Genomic DNA, 17,684 nt, shown 5'->3' on the forward strand with positions numbered 1-17,684 from the left:
CGCGTGGTCCGTCAGGCTCCTTCGGGCGCTGGGCCTGCCGGGAAATGTAGTTCCGAGGGTTCCTCAGAGCGGGACCTTCTGGGAAACCCTGGCGCGAGGCGTCAGAAGCTGTCGGACTGTGTGCGCCTCTGAACTTTTGAGGCTTGGCCTAGGGTGGAGTCTTTTTTTTTTAGCATGGGGACCAGGGAGGACTCCGGGACTAGGGCCTCGGCTGCGGCCTCCTCGCGGCCACGAGTGCCCTGTGAAATCAGTTCAGGCCGCGTCCCTCCAGCCTGCAGTTTCCTTCTGGTCATGCTGCTTCCCTCCAGGGCCTGTCCTCCAAGTGAGGGGGGACGGAGGGCAGTCACCTGCCAGAAGGTCTGGGGCGCCAAGGTGTGCCCCGGGACTCCAGGCTCCGTCCAGGTTCCGGGCCCCGCCCCCCAGCGTATCCTTAGGCTGGGCTCCCCACCGTGGGAACGGGGACCAGCTGGCCGGAAGCGCCAAACTGCGTCCCTGTCCGAGCCCCGGGGATCAATCAAGCCGAGGAGTTAATTATGTAATGAGGGGGCAGGGGGTCGAGGCTAATGAAGCCGCCCGGGGTGGGGAGGGAGGGGAGGGAGGGGAGGAGGGAACCGTACCCAGGTATCCGGCCCCCTCTCAGACCCCTTCGAGGCCCCAGGGGTCTCCACCCCAGCCCAACTCCAGGGCCCCAAAGAGGGGAGGGGCTGTGATCCTGGGTCTGGAAGGGGCTGAGCTGTTGAGCTATAAAGGGGGCATCTCACAGCACCGGGGGCTCTAGGCGGCGGGACCTGAGGCCAGACGGAACTACAACATGTACCATCCACGAGAGTTGTACCCGTCCCTGGGGGCCGGCTACCGCTTGGGGCACCCCCAACCCGGGGCAGACTCCAGCTTCTCACCTGCCCTAGCTGAGGGCTACCGTTACCCTGGTGAGCCTTGGGACCAGTTCCTGGGTAGGAGAATGGGGGCACTGTGGCCCTCAGCTGGTTCCTCATTCTTCCCCGACTTCCAGACCTGGACACCCCCAAACTGGATTGCTTCCTCTCCGGGATGGAGGCTGCTCCCCGCACCCTGGCCGCTCCCCCACCTCTGCCCCTTCTGCCCCCTGCCATGGGCACAGAGCCGGTCCCATCAGCTCCAGAGGCCCTTCATTCCCTCCCTGGGGTCAGCCTCATCCTGGAGAACCGGGAGCTATGGAAGGAGTTCAGCTCTGTGGGAACAGAAATGATCATCACCAAAGCTGGGAGGTGAGGGGCTGGCTAGGGTCCGTGTTTCTGGTGGGGGGGGTCTCTTGGGAAAGGCAGAGTCCCTGGGGAGGGGTATAGGTCTGGGAGGTTCTCTAAGGGGGTAGAGCTCTGCCTAGGCTTAGAATCTATGGCCTGGGGGCAGGGGGTACTCTGTGGTTGGAATCAGAAGTCATTCTGTGACAAGGGTCAAGGGTCAGTCTGTGGAGTCTGTGGCTGAGTTTAGGGACCAATCTATGGCAAGGGTCATAGGTCAATCTGGGGCAGGGTCAGGAAGTCCCGCTGGGTTATAGGTTAGTGTGTGGCCTAGATCAGCATTCAGACAAGGACAAGAGGTCAAGGGCCAGCCCAGTGACCAGCATCAGGGATGTCTGGTTGAGTAGGAGTGAGTATATGACTAGGTTCAGGGTCAGTATGCAGCTTGAATAGGAGTGAGTATATGACTAGGTTCAGGGTCAGTATGTGCCTTGAATAAGAGTCAGTATATGACTAGGTTCAGGATCACCCTAAAGGCAGAGATGTGGTCAGTGTGTGGCCTGAGTCAAGATCTTCATCTAGGGCAGGAGCTCAAGCCCTGGCATGGAAAGTCCTCGGCCCTACTGCAGGCAGCATATTTTTTCTGAAGCAAGTTCATATAAAAGCTGCAGATTCTGGTGTTGGAGATCAGGGGAGGAGAGGAGGGTGGGGACACGAAGCTCCTGGCAACATTTCAGGGAGAAAAGTTAGTCACCCCTGCTTCTGTAAATAGGCTTTGAGGGGTAGGAATCATGGCTCTGTTCCTAACCTGCTGTGTGACAGATCACCTAACCCATCTGTCCTGTTTCCCCAAATGTAAAATGAGACAAGAAAACCTTTCAGCTCTAAGATTCTGCCCTCTGGGTTCTTTTTTCCTTTACTATTATTACTATTTTTTTTGAGACTGTTGCCCAGGCTGGAATGCAGTGGCGTGATCTCTGCTCACCCCAACCTCCGCTTCCAGGGTTCAGGCCATTCTCCTGCCTTAGCCTCCCGAGTAGCTGGGATTACAGGTGCATGCCACCATGTCCAGCTAATTTTTGTATTTTTAGCAGAGAGGGGTTTCACCATATTGGCCAGGCTGGTCTGAAACTTCTGACCTCTTGATCCTCTCACTTTGGCCTCCCAAAGTGCTGGAATTATAGGCATGAACCACCGCACCTAGGCCTTTTTTCATTTTTTAGAGACAGGATCTTGCCTTGTTGCCCAGGCTGGAGTGCAGTGGTGCAATCATGGCTCACTGTAGTCTTAACCTCCCAGATTCAAGTGACCCTCCTGCCTCAGCCTCTAGAGGAGCTGGGACTATCAGTGTGCAACACAGTGCCTAATTTTTTAATTTTTTGTAGAGATGGGGTCTCGCTTTGTTGCCCAGGCTGGTCTTGAACTCCTGGGCCAAGAGATCCTTCCACCTTAGCCTCCCAACGTGTTGGGATTAGAGGTGTGAGCCACCGCCTCCAGCCTGCCCTTTGGGTTCTAATTCCACCGCCCTGGATGTTTCTCTGACAGCCCGGGGAGCCTCCTGCTATGTCCTGTTGCTGGTGCTGGGCTCACCCCTAGCCAGTGGGTAGCTCCAGGCCTCTCCTGTTCCCTCCCTTGCACAGGCGCATGTTCCCTGCCTGCCGAGTGTCAGTCACTGGCCTGGACCCGGAGGCCCGCTACCTGTTTCTTCTGGACGTGGTTCCAGTGGACGGGGCTCGCTACCGCTGGCAGGGCCGGCGCTGGGAGCCCAGCGGCAAGGCAGAGCCCCGCCTGCCTGACCGAGTCTATATTCACCCTGACTCTCCTGCCACGGGTGCCCACTGGATGCGGCAGCCTGTGTCCTTCCATCGTGTCAAGCTCACCAACAGCACGCTGGACCCCCACGGCCACGTGAGGCCCAGGCTGGGACTCGAGGATAGGGGATGGGGGTGCTAGAAGGGAGGTCGAGGCTGAGGCACAGGGCAGGGAATCATTCCCATTTCTTCCCTCCCAGCTGATCCTGCACTCCATGCACAAGTACCAGCCCCGCATACACCTGGTTCGAGCAGCCCAGCTCTGCAGCCAGCACTGGGGGGGTATGGCCTCCTTCCGCTTCCCCGAGACCACATTCATCTCTGTGACAGCCTACCAGAACCCACGGGTGAGTGCCCCTGCTTGAGGGGGTGGTGGCGCCCTGCCCAGGCCACAGGAGCTTTGACCCTGGACGTGTGCTCCCAGATCACACAACTGAAGATTGCAGCCAATCCCTTTGCCAAAGGCTTCCGGGAGAACGGCAGAAACTGTAAGAGGTGGGCATTATTCATTCGCTCATTCATGCATTCGACAAATGTTTATTAATCGCTCATGGTGTGCCAGGCACTGTGCTGGACATCAGGAATGCAGTGGTAAGTAAAAACATTCATTCTCTGACTCAGCAAATACTTATTTAGTACCTGCTTTGTGCCAGGGACAATTCCAGGCACTGGAAATAAATCAAAGCAAACCAAAGCCCCTGCCCTCATGGAACTGACATTCTAGTGGAGAGAGCAGACAAGCAGACAAGAGAAATAAATCAAATGTGGTCTGTTAGGAAGCTAAAGAGAAGAGAGACCAGGAGTGGTGGCTCATGCCTGTAATACCAGCACTCTGGGAGGCCGAGGCGGGTAGATCAGCTGAGGTCAGGAGTTCGAGACCAGCCTGACCAACATGGTGAAAACCTGTCTCTACTAATAATACAAAAATTAGCCAGGCATGGTGGTGCATGCCTGTAATCCCAGCTATTCAGGAGGCTAAGGCAGGAGAATCGCTTGAACTCGGGACATGGAGGTTGCAGTGAGTCAAGTGCCACTACACTCCAGCCTGGGCAACAAGAGCGAAATATTGTCTCAAAAAAAAAAAAAAAAGAAAGAAACAAAAGAAAAAAGAGAAGAGAAATAAATCAGGGAAGCATAGGAAGGCCTGGAAAGGCCTCGGTTGTAAGAGGACACTTAAGAAAAAGAGCTGAAGAAAGTACAGGAGGGAGCCAGGTGGGTATATGGCAGAGCACACTAGGGAGTGGGAACAGCACGTGCAAAGGCCCTGAGGTGGGACTGTGCCTGTGGCGTGGCTGTAGTGGAGTGAGTGAGGAGTCAGGCAGGGGATGGAAAGCCAGGTTATGTTGAACAGTAAAGGTTCAGTGAGGCCGTGGGAACTGTTCTAAGTGCAGCCCCTCAGAGCTAGCCCCTGCCCTCAAGGAGCTTGAGACAGTCATGAACCAAGGAGTCACTCCATCAAATGCAAAAGCGGAACTGTGACAGGTGTTATGAGGGTGGGGTGTGTGCTCTCAGAGGTCAGGGAGGACTTCCTTGAGGAACTTGTGCTTGCACTGAGACAAGGATGGGTTTGGTGGTTCATGGCTGTAGTCCCAGTGCTTTGGGAGGCTGAGATGGATCACTTGAGCTCAGGAGTTGGAAGCTGCAGTGAGCTGTGACCGTGCCACTGCACTCCAGCCTGGGCAACAGAGTAAAACCCCATCTCAAATTTTTAAAATGACAAGAAAGCCAGGCATGGTGGGTCACGCCTGTAATCCCAGCACTTTGGGAGGCCGAGGCAGGTGGATCACCTGAGGTCAGGAGTTTGAGACTAGCCTAACATGACACAACTCCTAAAAATAAAAATTAAAAAAAAAAAATTAGCCGGGCGTGGTGGCTTGTGCCTGTGATCCCAGGCTACTTGGGAGGCTGAGACAGGAGAATTGCTTGAACCCAGGAGGTGGAGGTTACACTCCAATTTGGGCAACAGAGGGAGACTCTGTCTCAAAAAATAAAAAAGAAAAAAAGATTTAGCAAATGAAGAGCAGACAGAAGAGGGTTCCAAAGAGAGGCTGAGAGTGGAGATGGGGCAGAAAGATGAGCTGGGTGAGACTGTGCCCTGGTCTTGTTGCTGGGAAGGAGTTTCCATTGATACTAAACGCAATAGGAAAGCATGGACAAGCTTAAGCAGGGACTAAATCCCAGCTCTGCCACTTTCTACTTATTTAATTTTCTGGCCTTCAGTTTCTTCATCTGTAAAATGGGTATAATGATGGCACCTACCTGACAGGGTCCCTGGGAGGGTGAAATGCCTGGCACTGGGTAAGTACTGTTATTACCACGACCATGGCCATCATCGTCATCATCACCACCACCACTGTTCCCCAGGGAGCGAGACGCCCGTGTGAAGAGGAAACTGCGGGGCCCAGAGCCAGCAGCCACAGAGGCCTATGGGAGCGGAGGTGAGTGTAGTCCCGATAGCGATGGGGCCAGGCCAGAGACACCAATCCTCCCTAGCCCAACCTCTCCCTTCCCTTTCCCCAGACACCACAGGTGGTCCCTGCGACTCCACCCTGGGTGGAGACATTCGTGAACCAGATCCAGAGCAAGCCTCAGCCCCTGGGGAAGCCACCACTGTCCCAGTGCCTCCATGCAGTGGCCCCAGTGCCGAGGCCTACCTCCTGCACCCTGCAGCTTTCCACGGGGCTCCCAGTCACCTTCCCACCAGGTGAGTGGGACAGGGGACCAGGTGGTGCTGCGGTTCCCTCTGCCCTGCTCTGACGTCCCTCTCTCCATGTCAGGAGCTCCAGCTTCCCGGAGGCTCCAGACTCTGGGCGCTCAGCCCCCTACTCAGCTGCATTTCTGGAGCTGCCACCCGGGCCAGGGGGCTCTGGGTACCCAGCGGCTCCGCCAGCGACACCCTTTGCCTCCCACTTTCTCCAAGGGGGCCCCTTCCCTCTACCATACCCTGGGCCTGGGGGCTACCTGGATGTGGGCTCCAAACCCATGTACTGAGCCAATGCTGGGCCCCTCTGCCTCCATCATAAACCTCCCGCTCCCTTCCCCCAGCCCTGGAGCCCCCTCACCTCCACTGGCCCCATCCCCCACACCAAATGGCTGCCTTGAGCATGCCCCCCGCCCCCCAACTTCACACCTTGATTTCACTCCCACCCCCCTCTGGCTTCAAAGCCCAACCAAGGCTGCTGGGAGTCCAGCTGGGGCCAGCTTCCCCTTCCCGGCTCTCACCTCTGTGTGAATGGAGGGGACTCTGCCTGGCCAAATGGGGCCACAGACCAGCATCCCCACCTCCCAGGCCTCTCCATGGGCTCCGGGAGGCTCAGTCCCCACCACCCCCTACACCACTGGTGCAGGCCACACCAGTCTGTTGTTCTGGGGCCAGAGTATTTTTGTTAATAAAATTCAAAAGCCATCCGTGCTCAGGAAACATTGGGCTCATGTATTTGGCCCTGGGTGGGGCTGGGTGAGCAAAGGCTTTGCTAGAAGACCCAGGCCCAGATCTAAACCTGCGTTTCCAGTTGCCTGACCTAGCACAGAATCCACCGGCTCTCTATGCCCATCTCCTCTTCAGAGAAATCAGAATCTCATGATGCCAGTCATTAATAAGATAAGGCTGCCATGAGAACAAGCCTCTCCCTAGCGCTGGGGAAGCCAGCAGGCAGCAGCCCCTGGAGGCCCTGGGCAAGCTGACTGGCCTGAGCCTGGCCCTCCTGCCAGGTCCGGGCCCTGAGGCAGTCAAGGCCCTGACGTCCTCCCGAGGTCCCAGGCCAGCACCCCTGCACATCCCCAACCAAGTCTGGCACAAACCCAAGGACCATTTTTCTTTTATTAGAATTTTTTTTCTTTTTTTTTTTCTCAAAATGTTTATCTAAAAACAAACAAAAAAAAGACGGAAAAAAAGAAAAAAAAATTATTGGAAACTTTATGGTTCAAGTGGGGAGAGAGGAGAGGAGGAACATGGAGCTAGGTCTCCAGGCCTCTCCAGAGAAGTCCTCACCCTCGAAGCACCCTCTTGGGGGATAGCAGAGCCGAAGACAGCCCCCCGACGCCCAGCCTCCGTCTGGGGAAGAGGCATAGTCACAGTGGTCCGAGGGCCAGAAGGGCTGGAGGGGGCAGGGGCCAGGGGCTCACAGGAAGTAGTCGGCCACAGGCTTCTTGGAGGGGATGCCCCGTGTCTCTTGGGGAGCAGCCTCAAAGATGATAAAATCTTTCTGGAGATGCTCGTCCAGCTCCAAGATGGCTGCCACGTTCCCACAGCTGGAAGGCAGGACAGCAGGGTCAGGAGCAGCTCGGCTCAGATGCCCGCCCCTCCCAGCCCGGCCCGGCCCGGCCCGCTCACCGGTAGCAGTAGTTGGGTGCTGACCACACAGTGAGCACGGTCTCGTTGAAGTGCCACTTGTAACCTTCCATCACCAGTTGGTGGGCACGGCAGATCATGTCAATGTCATTGGCTGCATTGAACTGGGCCACCACATCACTGCCAAATAGGTAGCCAGCCCCTCGGGGGCTCACGCCCCAGCCTGTGGTGTCTGATGGGGCAAGGGAGGGATGGAGAGGGATGTCCTCAGGGTTCTCTGGCTCCCAGTGCTGCCCCTTGAGGTGAGCAGCCTGGCCCCTCCCCAAGTCTACCAGAGGCCCAGGGGACCAGAGCATGGGGCCTGAATATGGTCTGGGGAATGGTGGGGGTCAGGACAGCAAAGGTAGGGGCAGATAAGCTCCAGAGAAGAAAGAACCGATGGCTGGGGCCCCCTCTGAATCACAGTGATCATACAACTCCCTGTCCCAACAGCACACAGGAGTGAAAGCGGTGTTCCCAGAGACGTAAGAGCACTCTGTGCTGTCACACAGCAGTTGGGAGTGGCTGTGGAGCAGCAGCTGCATGTGTCTGTGTGTGTGTGTGCGCTGCAGCAGAGGCTGCCTGTGCGTGTGTATGTATGTGTGTGTGTGCTGGAGCAGAGGCTGCATGTGCGTGTGTATGTGTGTGTGTGCGCGCGCGCTGGAGCAGAGGCTGCATGTGCGCATACGTATGTGTTTGTGCTGGAGCAGAGGCTGCCTGTGCATGTGTGTGTATGTGTGTGTGTTTATGCTGGAGCAGAGGTTGCCTGTGTGCGACAGCAGGAACTCTGGACTGCTCCTCAGCAGACCTGATTTTATATCTCAGCTCTGCTCCACACTAGTGGAGAACCCACAAAATGAAGGGTCTCAAAGGGACTATCATTCTGGGGTTCTGAAGAAGCTGCTGTCATGTTCCAAGGCCCTTTCACTTTGGGGAGCAATGATTTAGTCCTCCACGGCCCTCTGGGCCATGCCTCAAGCCACTGTGCACTCAAAGCATCCGCCATGCAGGCCTCCCTGTTCCTCCTCCAGGGTTCCAGCCATTTGGCAGATGGAAGATGGACACTAATGAAGGCCAGCCCCTCTCTTCCCCAAACCCTCCTGGCTGTCCCTGCCTGCCCCTGCCCACATGCCCTCACCTTCTGGGTCAGACCAGAGGAGGTCACACATGGGTCCATCATGAGGCACCTCTTGCTTTCGGTCGATAGTCCGGATCTGGTCCAGGGTCTGGATGGAGGGGGAGAGGCCCCCGTGCACACAGAAGATCTATAGGGGAGAGCAAGGAAAGATGGCGGGGCTGAGGCCCGGAGCCCCCTCCTCTCCCCATCCCATGGAGCCCTGGGCTGGCCTACCTTGCCATCAATGATGGCCGACAGGCTGAGGTAGTCGAAGATCTCGGTGCAGTAGCGCCACACGGTCACCGAGCCATACTTGCGCAGGCATTCATCGTAGAAGCCGTAGACCTGCGTGATCTGGCGACTCTCATGGTTGCCCCGGATCAGTGTGATGCGGTCAGGATATCGAACCTGGCGGGGTGGCCACCAAGCCAGGGCTGGCACCTAGACCATCCCTCCACACATCCCTCTCTAACCTCCTCACACCTGCCAGCCTCATGCCATCCTCACAACCACTGCCCAGCACACTCCTGGCTCCTCTCACCTGAATCGTGTGGCACCGACCACTTCCCAGGCCTGCAGGACCCTTTCCAGAGAATGTAAACCTGACTGTTCCCCATCAACTACGAACCTAATGGCTCCTCTTTCACCTGCCAGACACAGACCAAGTCCTTAGCAAGGCACACAGCCCTTTGTCATCTGACCCCTACCACCTCTCCCACCAGTGGCATCAGTCACCTGGCACGTTCTCAACAGTGAGCCTCTGCACCTCCCAGAATGCTGCTCTGCTGGCCTCCCCCGCCACCAAATCTCTGACCATCCCCAAAGGCAGAAGCAATCCACGACCAGCGACACAGCTGCAAGGTGGGGCTGGTCACGGTAGGAGATGAGTGCGGAACGGACTAAGACGGCCCGGCCTGGGGTGGCCCACATTGGGGTACAGAAGCCAGGGACTGTCACCTTAAGTGCCAGCAGCAGGAGGAACGTTTCGACGCTGTAGAAGCCGCGGTCCACAAAGTCCCCCATGAAGAGGTAGTTCGTCTCAGGGACGTCGCCACCCACCTGTGGGGAAGTGGAAGGTTTTTCCCAGTCCTAAACCGTCCCCTACCCCCTACCTGTTCCTGCCCAGGAGGCCCTTCTTCCATAACCGCCCAACTAACTCGGGGCCTCTTGCCCCAACTCTGTACCCCAAATTAAGGCTTCCACCCTCGATTAAAGGGGTCTTCCAGTCATCCCCCGGTTACATTTCAGTGTTGGCCGCACACTCACTCTGAACAGCTCTTTGAGGTCATAGAATTGTCCATGGATGTCGCCGCACACCTGTGGAGCAGGAAGGGGGGTTGGAACTCGAGTGGTGGGAGTTCCCAGGAGCTACCCTCCAAACACCCATTGCTTTAGGGAGCTTTATCGCTCCTGGCTTCGCCTCTACTTCCTAGAGCCAAAATTCTCTCCCAACCCAAGTCGGCCAGGTCTGGAACCACATCCACTGTTCCACACTGAGTACCAACTATTCTGTGGGGAAGAACTAAGTCCTTGCAGGTGTACGTCCTGGCCCCCTCCTCTTTCTGCTCCCCTCAAGGTATCCAGAATCAAATTGCTAACACAGAGCCCTGGAGACAAGTAGCAAAATCACTTGCCAAATACAAGTCCTTCTGCCCTGGCCAAGAGTCTCCACTAACAAATCAAAGGTCTGTTCCCACGATCCCCATTTCTTTCTTTCTTTTTTTTTTTTTGAGATGGTGTCTCCCTCTGTCACACAGGCTTAATTAGAGTGCAGTGGCATGATCTCGGCTCACGACCTCCACCTCTCGGGTTCAAGTGATTCTCCAGCCTTAGCCTCCCAAGTAGCTGGGATTATACACATGAAACACCACGCCTGGCTAATTTTTGTATTTTTATTTTTATTTATTTGTTTGTTTTTGAGACAGAGTCTCACTCTGTCGCCCAGGCTGGAGTGTAGTGGCGAAATCTCGGCTCACTGCAACCTCCACCTCACAGGTTCAAGCGATTCTGCCTCAGCCTCCCAAGTAGCTGGGATTACACCCACACCTGGCTAATTTTTGTATTTTTAGTAGAGACAGGGTTTCACCATGTTAGTCAGGTTGGTCTTGAACTCCTAACCTCGTGATCCGCCCACCTCAGCCTCCCAAAGTGCTGGGATTACAAGTGTGAGCCACTGCACCCGGCCTTTGTATTTTTAGTAGAAATGGGGTTTCACCCAACTCCTGACTTCAAGTGATCTGTCCACCTTGCCCTCCCAAGTGCTGAGATTACAGGTGTGAGCCACCATGCCCGGCAACCCCCATTTCTTATAGCAGTGCTCCCCTGAAGATGAGGGAAGGGACAGATAAAAGGCGCTTAGAGGTGGGCTTATGGAGCCCCCAAGATGAAGGGGAAAGTCCACATGCCTAAAAGACAAGGCCCAGCTCTGCAAGGACAGCAGGTACTCACTGTGACTGGCGAGTCCACCCTCTGCACGTTGCTCTCCTCTACCAAGATCTCTCTGGAGACAGGAGAAGACCAGGGTCACCACAGCCAGGCCAGCCCAGCCCAATTCCTGACCTTTTTTGGGGGGGAGGGGAGGATATGAGGCAGTCCTTGAACCTCCAGGGGACAAGAGTGAAGCGTACAGTCTCCCCAGAACAGGCTGACCACGGCCCTCCAGCATGCAACACTTTTCTGTGGCTCCCTGCTGCCAAAAGGACAAAGTCCAAGCTCTCATCCCAGCATTCAAGGCCTTCTGAGCAGGCTGGGACTTTTCCAGTCCTGACCCCTGCTGCTGCTCCCTTTTCCACATCTAGGACTCACTCCTGAGAGGCAGGTCTTCCTATCCTCTCCGCAGCAGAGCTCCCTGCTCCCGGCGCCCTCGGCAAGTGCTTGAGTCACTCTCCAGCAATCACAGAGTCTCCCAGGCTGTCCAGACACAAGGGCAGGTGCCCAGGGCAGGCCCGCCAGTGGATGTGCCTTCAAAATTACCTGCTTTTGCCAAGTGTTCACTATTACCATTACGGACTGTGAAGACTTAAGTACTTTTTACTTCTCCTTGCGGTGCCGTCTGCTTCTACTTGAGTGAGCAGAAGATGAAATCACTTTGTCAGTTACAGACACCCAATTTTTTTTTTTTTTGAGATGACACCCAGCTAATTTTTGCGTTTTTAGTAGAGACGGAATTTCGCTGTTGCCCAGGCTGGTCTTCAACTCCTGATATCAAATGATCCACCCGCCTTGGCCTCCCAAAGTGCTGGGATTACAGGCAAGAGCCACTGCACCTGGTCTACAGACATCCAATTTAGGCAGCATTTTATTTCCAAATTTTGCATGATAATAGCAGCAGTAAACATTTGAGCTCATACCATGTTCCTGGAATGTTATTAAGAGCTTGGTAGGCAGGTACTGTGAGGATTCCCAGTGCTCAGATGAAGAAAGTGAAGCACAGGAGGGGGCTGGCTTGGTGCCAGTTACACAGGTGGGATTTACTAGGGAAGCCTGGCTCTGGAGTCTGACTCTTTATCAAGATATTCTGATGTGGGAGGCCCAACTCACCTAGCTTCCCCACCTTTCTGCCAATCTCTTCCCTTAGACTGAATTTCCTGAGCTCAGTGGACAGGATTCACTTATGCCCCCTGCTCTGTATGGCACAGGCAGCACAAAGAGGTCTGCCCTGGCTTTCTGGGAACGGGAGGTGGCACTGGCGAGAGGCCACACCAGCACCCGGGCTCTCGCGCCTGCACTGCTTCTTGTGCTGAACATCCTTCCTCATCAACTGCTCATGGTGACCTTTCCAACAGACTGAGGAGGTTCTCTTCAGCCTCATGTAACAGTAAAGAAACAGAAGCTTAGAGAAAAGCGACAGGGTCAAGGTCACCAAACTGGAGAGTGGAACCCAGAAGCTCGATTTCCTGAGAATTGATGCCAGCCCCTTCCGCAGACCCTGAGTGAAAACCTGAAACCCAGAAAGGTCACATGCAAGGCCCATGCTCTCAGCAAAGCCCCCTTCAGTGCCAGCATGGCCCCAGCGTGGCCTGGGAAGCAGGCCCAGATTCCGGTCCCAGTTCTGTCACTTGCAGCACGTCACCAGCCCTATCATGACCTGCCTGTAGTAACAGCTACCAGCACAGCAGCCCTGTGCCCGGATACCCAGACTCTCAACTGCATGTCATTATAATTTTTTTCTTTTTTTTTGAGATGGAGTCTCGCTCTGTCACCAGGCTGGGGTGCAGTGGCACGATCTTGGCTCATTGCAACCTCCGCTTCCTGAGTTCACGCGATTCTCCTGCCTCAGCCTCCCGAGTAGCTCAGACTAGAGGCATGTGCCACCACGCTCGCTAACTTCTTGTATTTTTAGTAGAGACGAGGTTTCATCATGTTAGCCAGGATGGTCTCAATCTCCTGACTTTGTGATTCACCTGCCTCGGCATTCCTAAGTGCTGGGATTACAGGCATGAGCCATGGTACCCGGCTGTCATTATCATTTCAAAAAATGAGAAAGTGACTTGACCAGGGTCATACTGCTTCTAGGTGACAAGGAAAAGATCCACACTGAAGACCACCCGATTCAAAAGCTCAGCTCTTCTACTGTGCTAATATTTCTAGTAGCAGCAACTTCAGCTCAGACACTGCAGGCCTCTGTGCTTCCATGTGTTTCATCTGCATGTCTGTGCCCTGTGGGCAAGCAGGTGCTCCTGACGCTACCTGCCTCAGCCTGGGTCTCTGGTGGGTCCTCAGGAGGCCTTGGCCAGGTATCAGAGCTGGCCCCACTTCAGAACTGAGCCTGGGACAAAGTGACCAACTCAGGTCTTGGCCTAGTACCTCCTAGCTCCACTCAGTTTCAACTGGGCAGGACTCTCCACCCCTTAGCCTTCCACAGCTCCCTGCTGCCTCGCACCCCACATCAAAATCTAAATGCCTCTGCCTGGCTCTCAGTGACCACAGAGCACAGTCAAAAACCTGGATGCACAACTAACTTCCCCTCCGACTAGCTGCATGACGTTGGACAAGACATTATCTACTCAGAGGCTGTTTCTTCTACCACAAAATGGGACTAAGTACTCAGCCCCGTCATGCCTACTCCTTAGGTTGTTGCAAGGAGCCATGGAGACTGAATATATAACTTCCTGCTATCCTGCAAACTCCAGCATGCTATCCAAGCATTATCTACCATCGCCACCACACTGAGTCAAGGCCAGCGCAGGAGATAAGACTTCAGGGGAAAAGAATAGTGCCAGACAACAACAGGTTTAAGTTCCTAAAAATGCCCATCAGGACTGAGGGAGAGGAGACAACTAAAAACACCGTGGGGCAGGCGTGGTCAGGGATGTTTCCTTGAGCTGGCAAAAGAGAAGAGCCACAGACAGGGTGAAAAAGAGGCCCACCCTGCTCACGATCCCCTCAGAGGCCCTGTCTGGCTGCAGGGAGTCTGTGAGGCAGGGCCAAGCAAAGAGCCTGGGGGCCACAGATTCAGAACCAAGCTCTGCCACATCCTCAGTGGGTGACCTCAGTCAAGTCACCAGGCCTCTACGAGTCATGGTTTCCTGTTCGGTAAAATGGAACAAATGATTCCAACCTTGCAGGATTGCTGGGAGGAAGAGATGGATAGATGTTTTTTCGACAGTACAGGGCCAGGCCAATAGCGGGCGTATAGTTCAATAAACATAGGGTAATTCCGCAGGCTCTTCTGCCGCAATTCTCCAGCCTGGTAGAAGTCACAATCACACAGTTCCCCAGAGGAAGCAGGTAATTAATTAAACCCCTGACTGTTCCTCACACTCGCAGGGCCTCCATTGCTATACTAGTCCTGCTTGGAATGCCCTTCCCTCACTGGCCCTGCCTCTGTCAGCCAGCCAAATTATCTTCATCTTCAAGGCCTACCTCCATTCAGAAGCCTTCCCTGATGGCTTTAGCCCATCTCATCGTCGCCCTCATCCAAGAGAAATAGAACACCTAGTGACTATCAAGCATGTATGCTGTACCAAGACACTGTGCTAAACTCATCTCAAGCAGCAACTCACTGAATCTTCACAACCATCTTATTAAGTACTATTAACTCTGCTTTACAAGTAAAGACACCTTAAGATCACTAACACAGCTAGTAAGTGGCAGAGTTCAGATTCAAACCTAGAGCCATCTCACACTCCAAAACCTAGAGCCTTAGGTCATCCTACTTCCCACAGAACTTTAAACTGGCCTCCCTATCATGCTTAATTCTATCCTGGCTTACTTGCTACAATTTCTCAGGGTTCCATCCTGAATGTGAGTGATCCAAATCCACCTTCTTGCATTATGGCCTGAAAAAGGACAGGACACTAAGAACTGGCTTCAGACTCCACTCCTTACTTGTGGGTAACTTTGAACATGACAGTCCTCACCTGTAAAATGAGTACAATACCACCATTGCTGGAATTAAGACTTTTATAAATCACAGTGTCTTTAACTTTCCTGCCTTAAACCTGTTTTGTTGCTCTTTTACCAACTCCTTATTCGAGGCCTGTCTCACAGTTCGCCACTCACCCCCAGAAGCTTCTGTCCCCCGGACAGACGGGCTTGTTTCCCTGAGTTTCCTAAGTACTTTACGTAACACTCTTACTCCACTGGAAACACATCTAATACTTTTAAGTGTCTTTATCCAGCTGTCTTCCCCCAGCAGGCTAGCTCTTCCTCGAGGGCAGCGGCCCCATCCTGTTCCTCTCTGGGAAAGCTTCTAGGAAGGGGCGAGCCCAAAATTCTCAGTTGAGTTTGCCCCAGGCCAGAACCCGTGGGCGGCGGCTTGGCCTCCCTTCCGTAGGGCCAACGGGCTCACCTGGCCTTAGCGCACAGGGCCTTGACTTCGCTCTCCTTGATGAGCTCGCAGCGACGCAGCTGCTCGATCTGCCGGTCCAGGTCGCTGATCTCCGCCATGGCCCACCCCCCGGCGCGGGTCAGAGTCGGGGCCACCGCCCCCTCCGCACCGCACAGGGGTCTCCTGGGAAAAGCCAAGACAAGCCCGCGGATTAGAGTGTCCGTGAGGGGCGCGGGGCGGACAGCTCGATTCAAGGGCCGGCCCGGCCCCACCCCCCCACCCCCGCCTCCCTTCACATCGGCCCCGGGACCCCCCAGCGTCCCACGGCCTAGCCGGAACCCCACTAACTCCCGTCGAATCCCACGGTCCGCGCTAAGGACGGTGGCCTAGAGGGGTCTCGTATTATTACCGCCCCTGCGACTCCGGTTCCGGATATGGGGCGCTCCCTGCCTTCCTACTTCCCTCCGCTTTGGGCCGCCGCCGCCGCCGCCGCTTCTACTTCCGGCCCCGCCGCGGAAGCAAAGGGAAGCCAGTTCCGCCACGCGCCGGATATGGCATCATACACGCTCCTCTCCCCCCCCCTCGCGCCCCCGGCACCACCCAAGTCTGAAATCGGGAAGGAGCGGGAGGAATCGGGTGGCAGCTGGAGGCCAGCAGAAGTGTTTGTGGGCTCAGCCGCAGGTGATGTTGGGCTGTTAGAAACCCTAGGCCAGTCCCCTCCCATTTCATTTTATAAAAATGTTTAAATTTAGACAACTTTCTTTCTTCTTTTTGAGACGGAGTTTGGCTCTTGTTGCCCAGGCTGGAGTACAATGGCGCGATCTCAGTTCACCGCAACTTCCGCCTCCTGGGTTCAAGCGATTCTCCTACCTCAGCCTCCCGAGTAGCTGGGATTACAGGCATGTGCCACCATGCCCGGCTAGTTTTGTATTTTTAATAGAGACAGGGTTTCTCCATATTGGTCAGGCTGGTCTCGACCTCCTGACCTCAGGTGATCCTCCCGCCTAGGCCTCCCAAAGTGCTGGGATTACAGGCGTGAACCACTGCGCCTGGCCACAATTTTATTTTTTTCTAAATTAGGGATAGGGTCTCTCTCTGTTGCTCAGGCTGGAGCAACAGAGTGGGGCGATCATAGCTCACTTCAATCTCGAACTCCTGGGCTCAAGCGATCCTCTCTCTTCGGCCTCCCAAAGTGCTTGGATTACAGGCCTGAGTCACCACGCCTGGCCATCCCCATTTCAGCTAGGGAAACAAACAAGTCGAGCTGGGACTAGGCCTTGTAACTTTATGTTACGCTTTTTTTTTTTTTTTTTTTAAAGTTACACATTTTATTTATCCGCCACCACAATCCTTGGAGGATCCAACTTTGTCTTTTTCAGTATTGAAGCCCCAGTGCTTAGAATAAGGCCTGGCACGGTAAGCATATAGAAATACTTGTTAATACATAGAAATACCTAATACTTGTTCAATGGATGAAGGAAGCCCAATTCAAATCTCTTCCTGTGCCTTCAGAGAAATCTTTGCCATTGACAACTTCAGAAGTTAACAAATTGGAGTCCACCTTTCCTACGCCAAGCCTGTGCCTCAGTCAGCATGACTTCTGTGATTCCAAAATGTTCCCCTTGACATTTCTTAGTTGCTTTCTTTTTCTTCTTTTCTTTTCTTTTTTTTTTTTGAGATGGTATCACTCTTTTGCCCAGACTGGAGTACAGTGGGACAATCTTGGCTTACTACAACCTCCGCCTCCCAGGTTCAAGTGATTCTCCTGCCTCAGCCTCCTGAGTAGCTGGGATTACAGGCATGTGCCACCATGCCCGGCTAATTTTTGTATTTTTATTATTTATTTATTTATTATGATGGAGTCTTGCTCTTGTTGCCCAGGCCGGAGTGCAATGGCATGATTTCGGCTCACTGTAACCTCCGCCTCCTGGCTTCAAGTGATTCTCCTGCCTCAGCCTCCCGAGTAGCTGAGATTACAGGCGTTCACCACCACACCCAGCTAATTTTTGTATTTTTAGTAGAGACAAGGTTTCACCATGTTGGCCAGGCTGGTTTCAAACTCCTGACCTCAGGTGATCTACCTGCCTTGGCCTCCGAATACTGGGATTAGAGGCATGAGCCACCATGCCTGGCCAATTTTTGTACTTTTAGTAGATACGGGGTTTCATCATGTTGGCCACACCGGTCTTGAGGCTGGTCTCCAACTTGTGACCTCAGGTGATCTACTTGCCTCAGCCTCCCAAAGTGCTGGGATTACAGGCTTGAGCCACCGTGCCCACCTTCTTAGTTGCTTTCTGTTGCCTGAAAGTTTTATGCCTAGGCCGGGCACGGTGGCTTACACCTGTAATCCCAGCACTTTGGAAGGCTGAGGTGGGCGGATCATAAGGTCGGGAGTTCTCAACCAGCCTGACCAACATGGTGAAACTCTGTCTCT

The 17,684-nt window shown here is 54.4% G+C and overlaps 2 protein-coding genes across 3 annotated transcripts; one reads left to right on the top strand and one right to left on the bottom strand.

Moving 5' to 3' along the window:
* Positions 1-761: 761 nt before the first annotated feature.
* Positions 762-6,452, top strand: TBX6 (T-box transcription factor 6). Its single transcript, XM_012464552.2, has 8 exons — positions 762-929; positions 1,013-1,247; positions 2,861-3,128; positions 3,232-3,378; positions 3,456-3,526; positions 5,396-5,469; positions 5,552-5,735; positions 5,809-6,452. The coding sequence occupies exons 1-8, from the start codon at positions 812-814 to the stop codon at positions 6,020-6,022; spliced, it is 1,311 nt and encodes a 436-aa protein (XP_012319975.1). The 5' UTR covers positions 762-811; the 3' UTR covers positions 6,023-6,452.
* A 385-nt stretch (positions 6,453-6,837) lies between these two features.
* Positions 6,838-15,756, bottom strand: PPP4C (protein phosphatase 4 catalytic subunit). Of its 2 annotated transcripts, none has more exons than XM_021672348.2 (9): positions 15,660-15,756; positions 15,272-15,433; positions 10,927-10,978; positions 9,745-9,795; positions 9,436-9,537; positions 8,713-8,886; positions 8,500-8,626; positions 7,365-7,554; positions 6,838-7,282 (listed from the first exon to the last, which is right to left on the bottom strand). In XM_021672348.2, exons 2-9 carry the CDS (start codon positions 15,367-15,369, stop codon positions 7,153-7,155), a joined length of 924 nt encoding a protein of 307 aa, XP_021528023.1. In that variant the 5' UTR covers positions 15,370-15,433; positions 15,660-15,756; the 3' UTR covers positions 6,838-7,152. The 2 variants fall into 2 exon arrangements, with proteins under 2 accessions (XP_021528023.1, XP_021528024.1); XM_021672349.2 differs by having other exon boundaries at positions 10,927-11,037.
* Positions 15,757-17,684: the final 1,928 nt, after the last annotated feature.

The sequence above is a fragment of the Aotus nancymaae genome, unplaced genomic scaffold (assembly GCF_030222135.1).
Source record: "Aotus nancymaae isolate 86718 unplaced genomic scaffold, 86718_ANA_hifiasm-v0.15.2.pri h1tg000049l, whole genome shotgun sequence".
NCBI lineage: Eukaryota > Metazoa > Chordata > Mammalia > Primates > Aotidae > Aotus > Aotus nancymaae.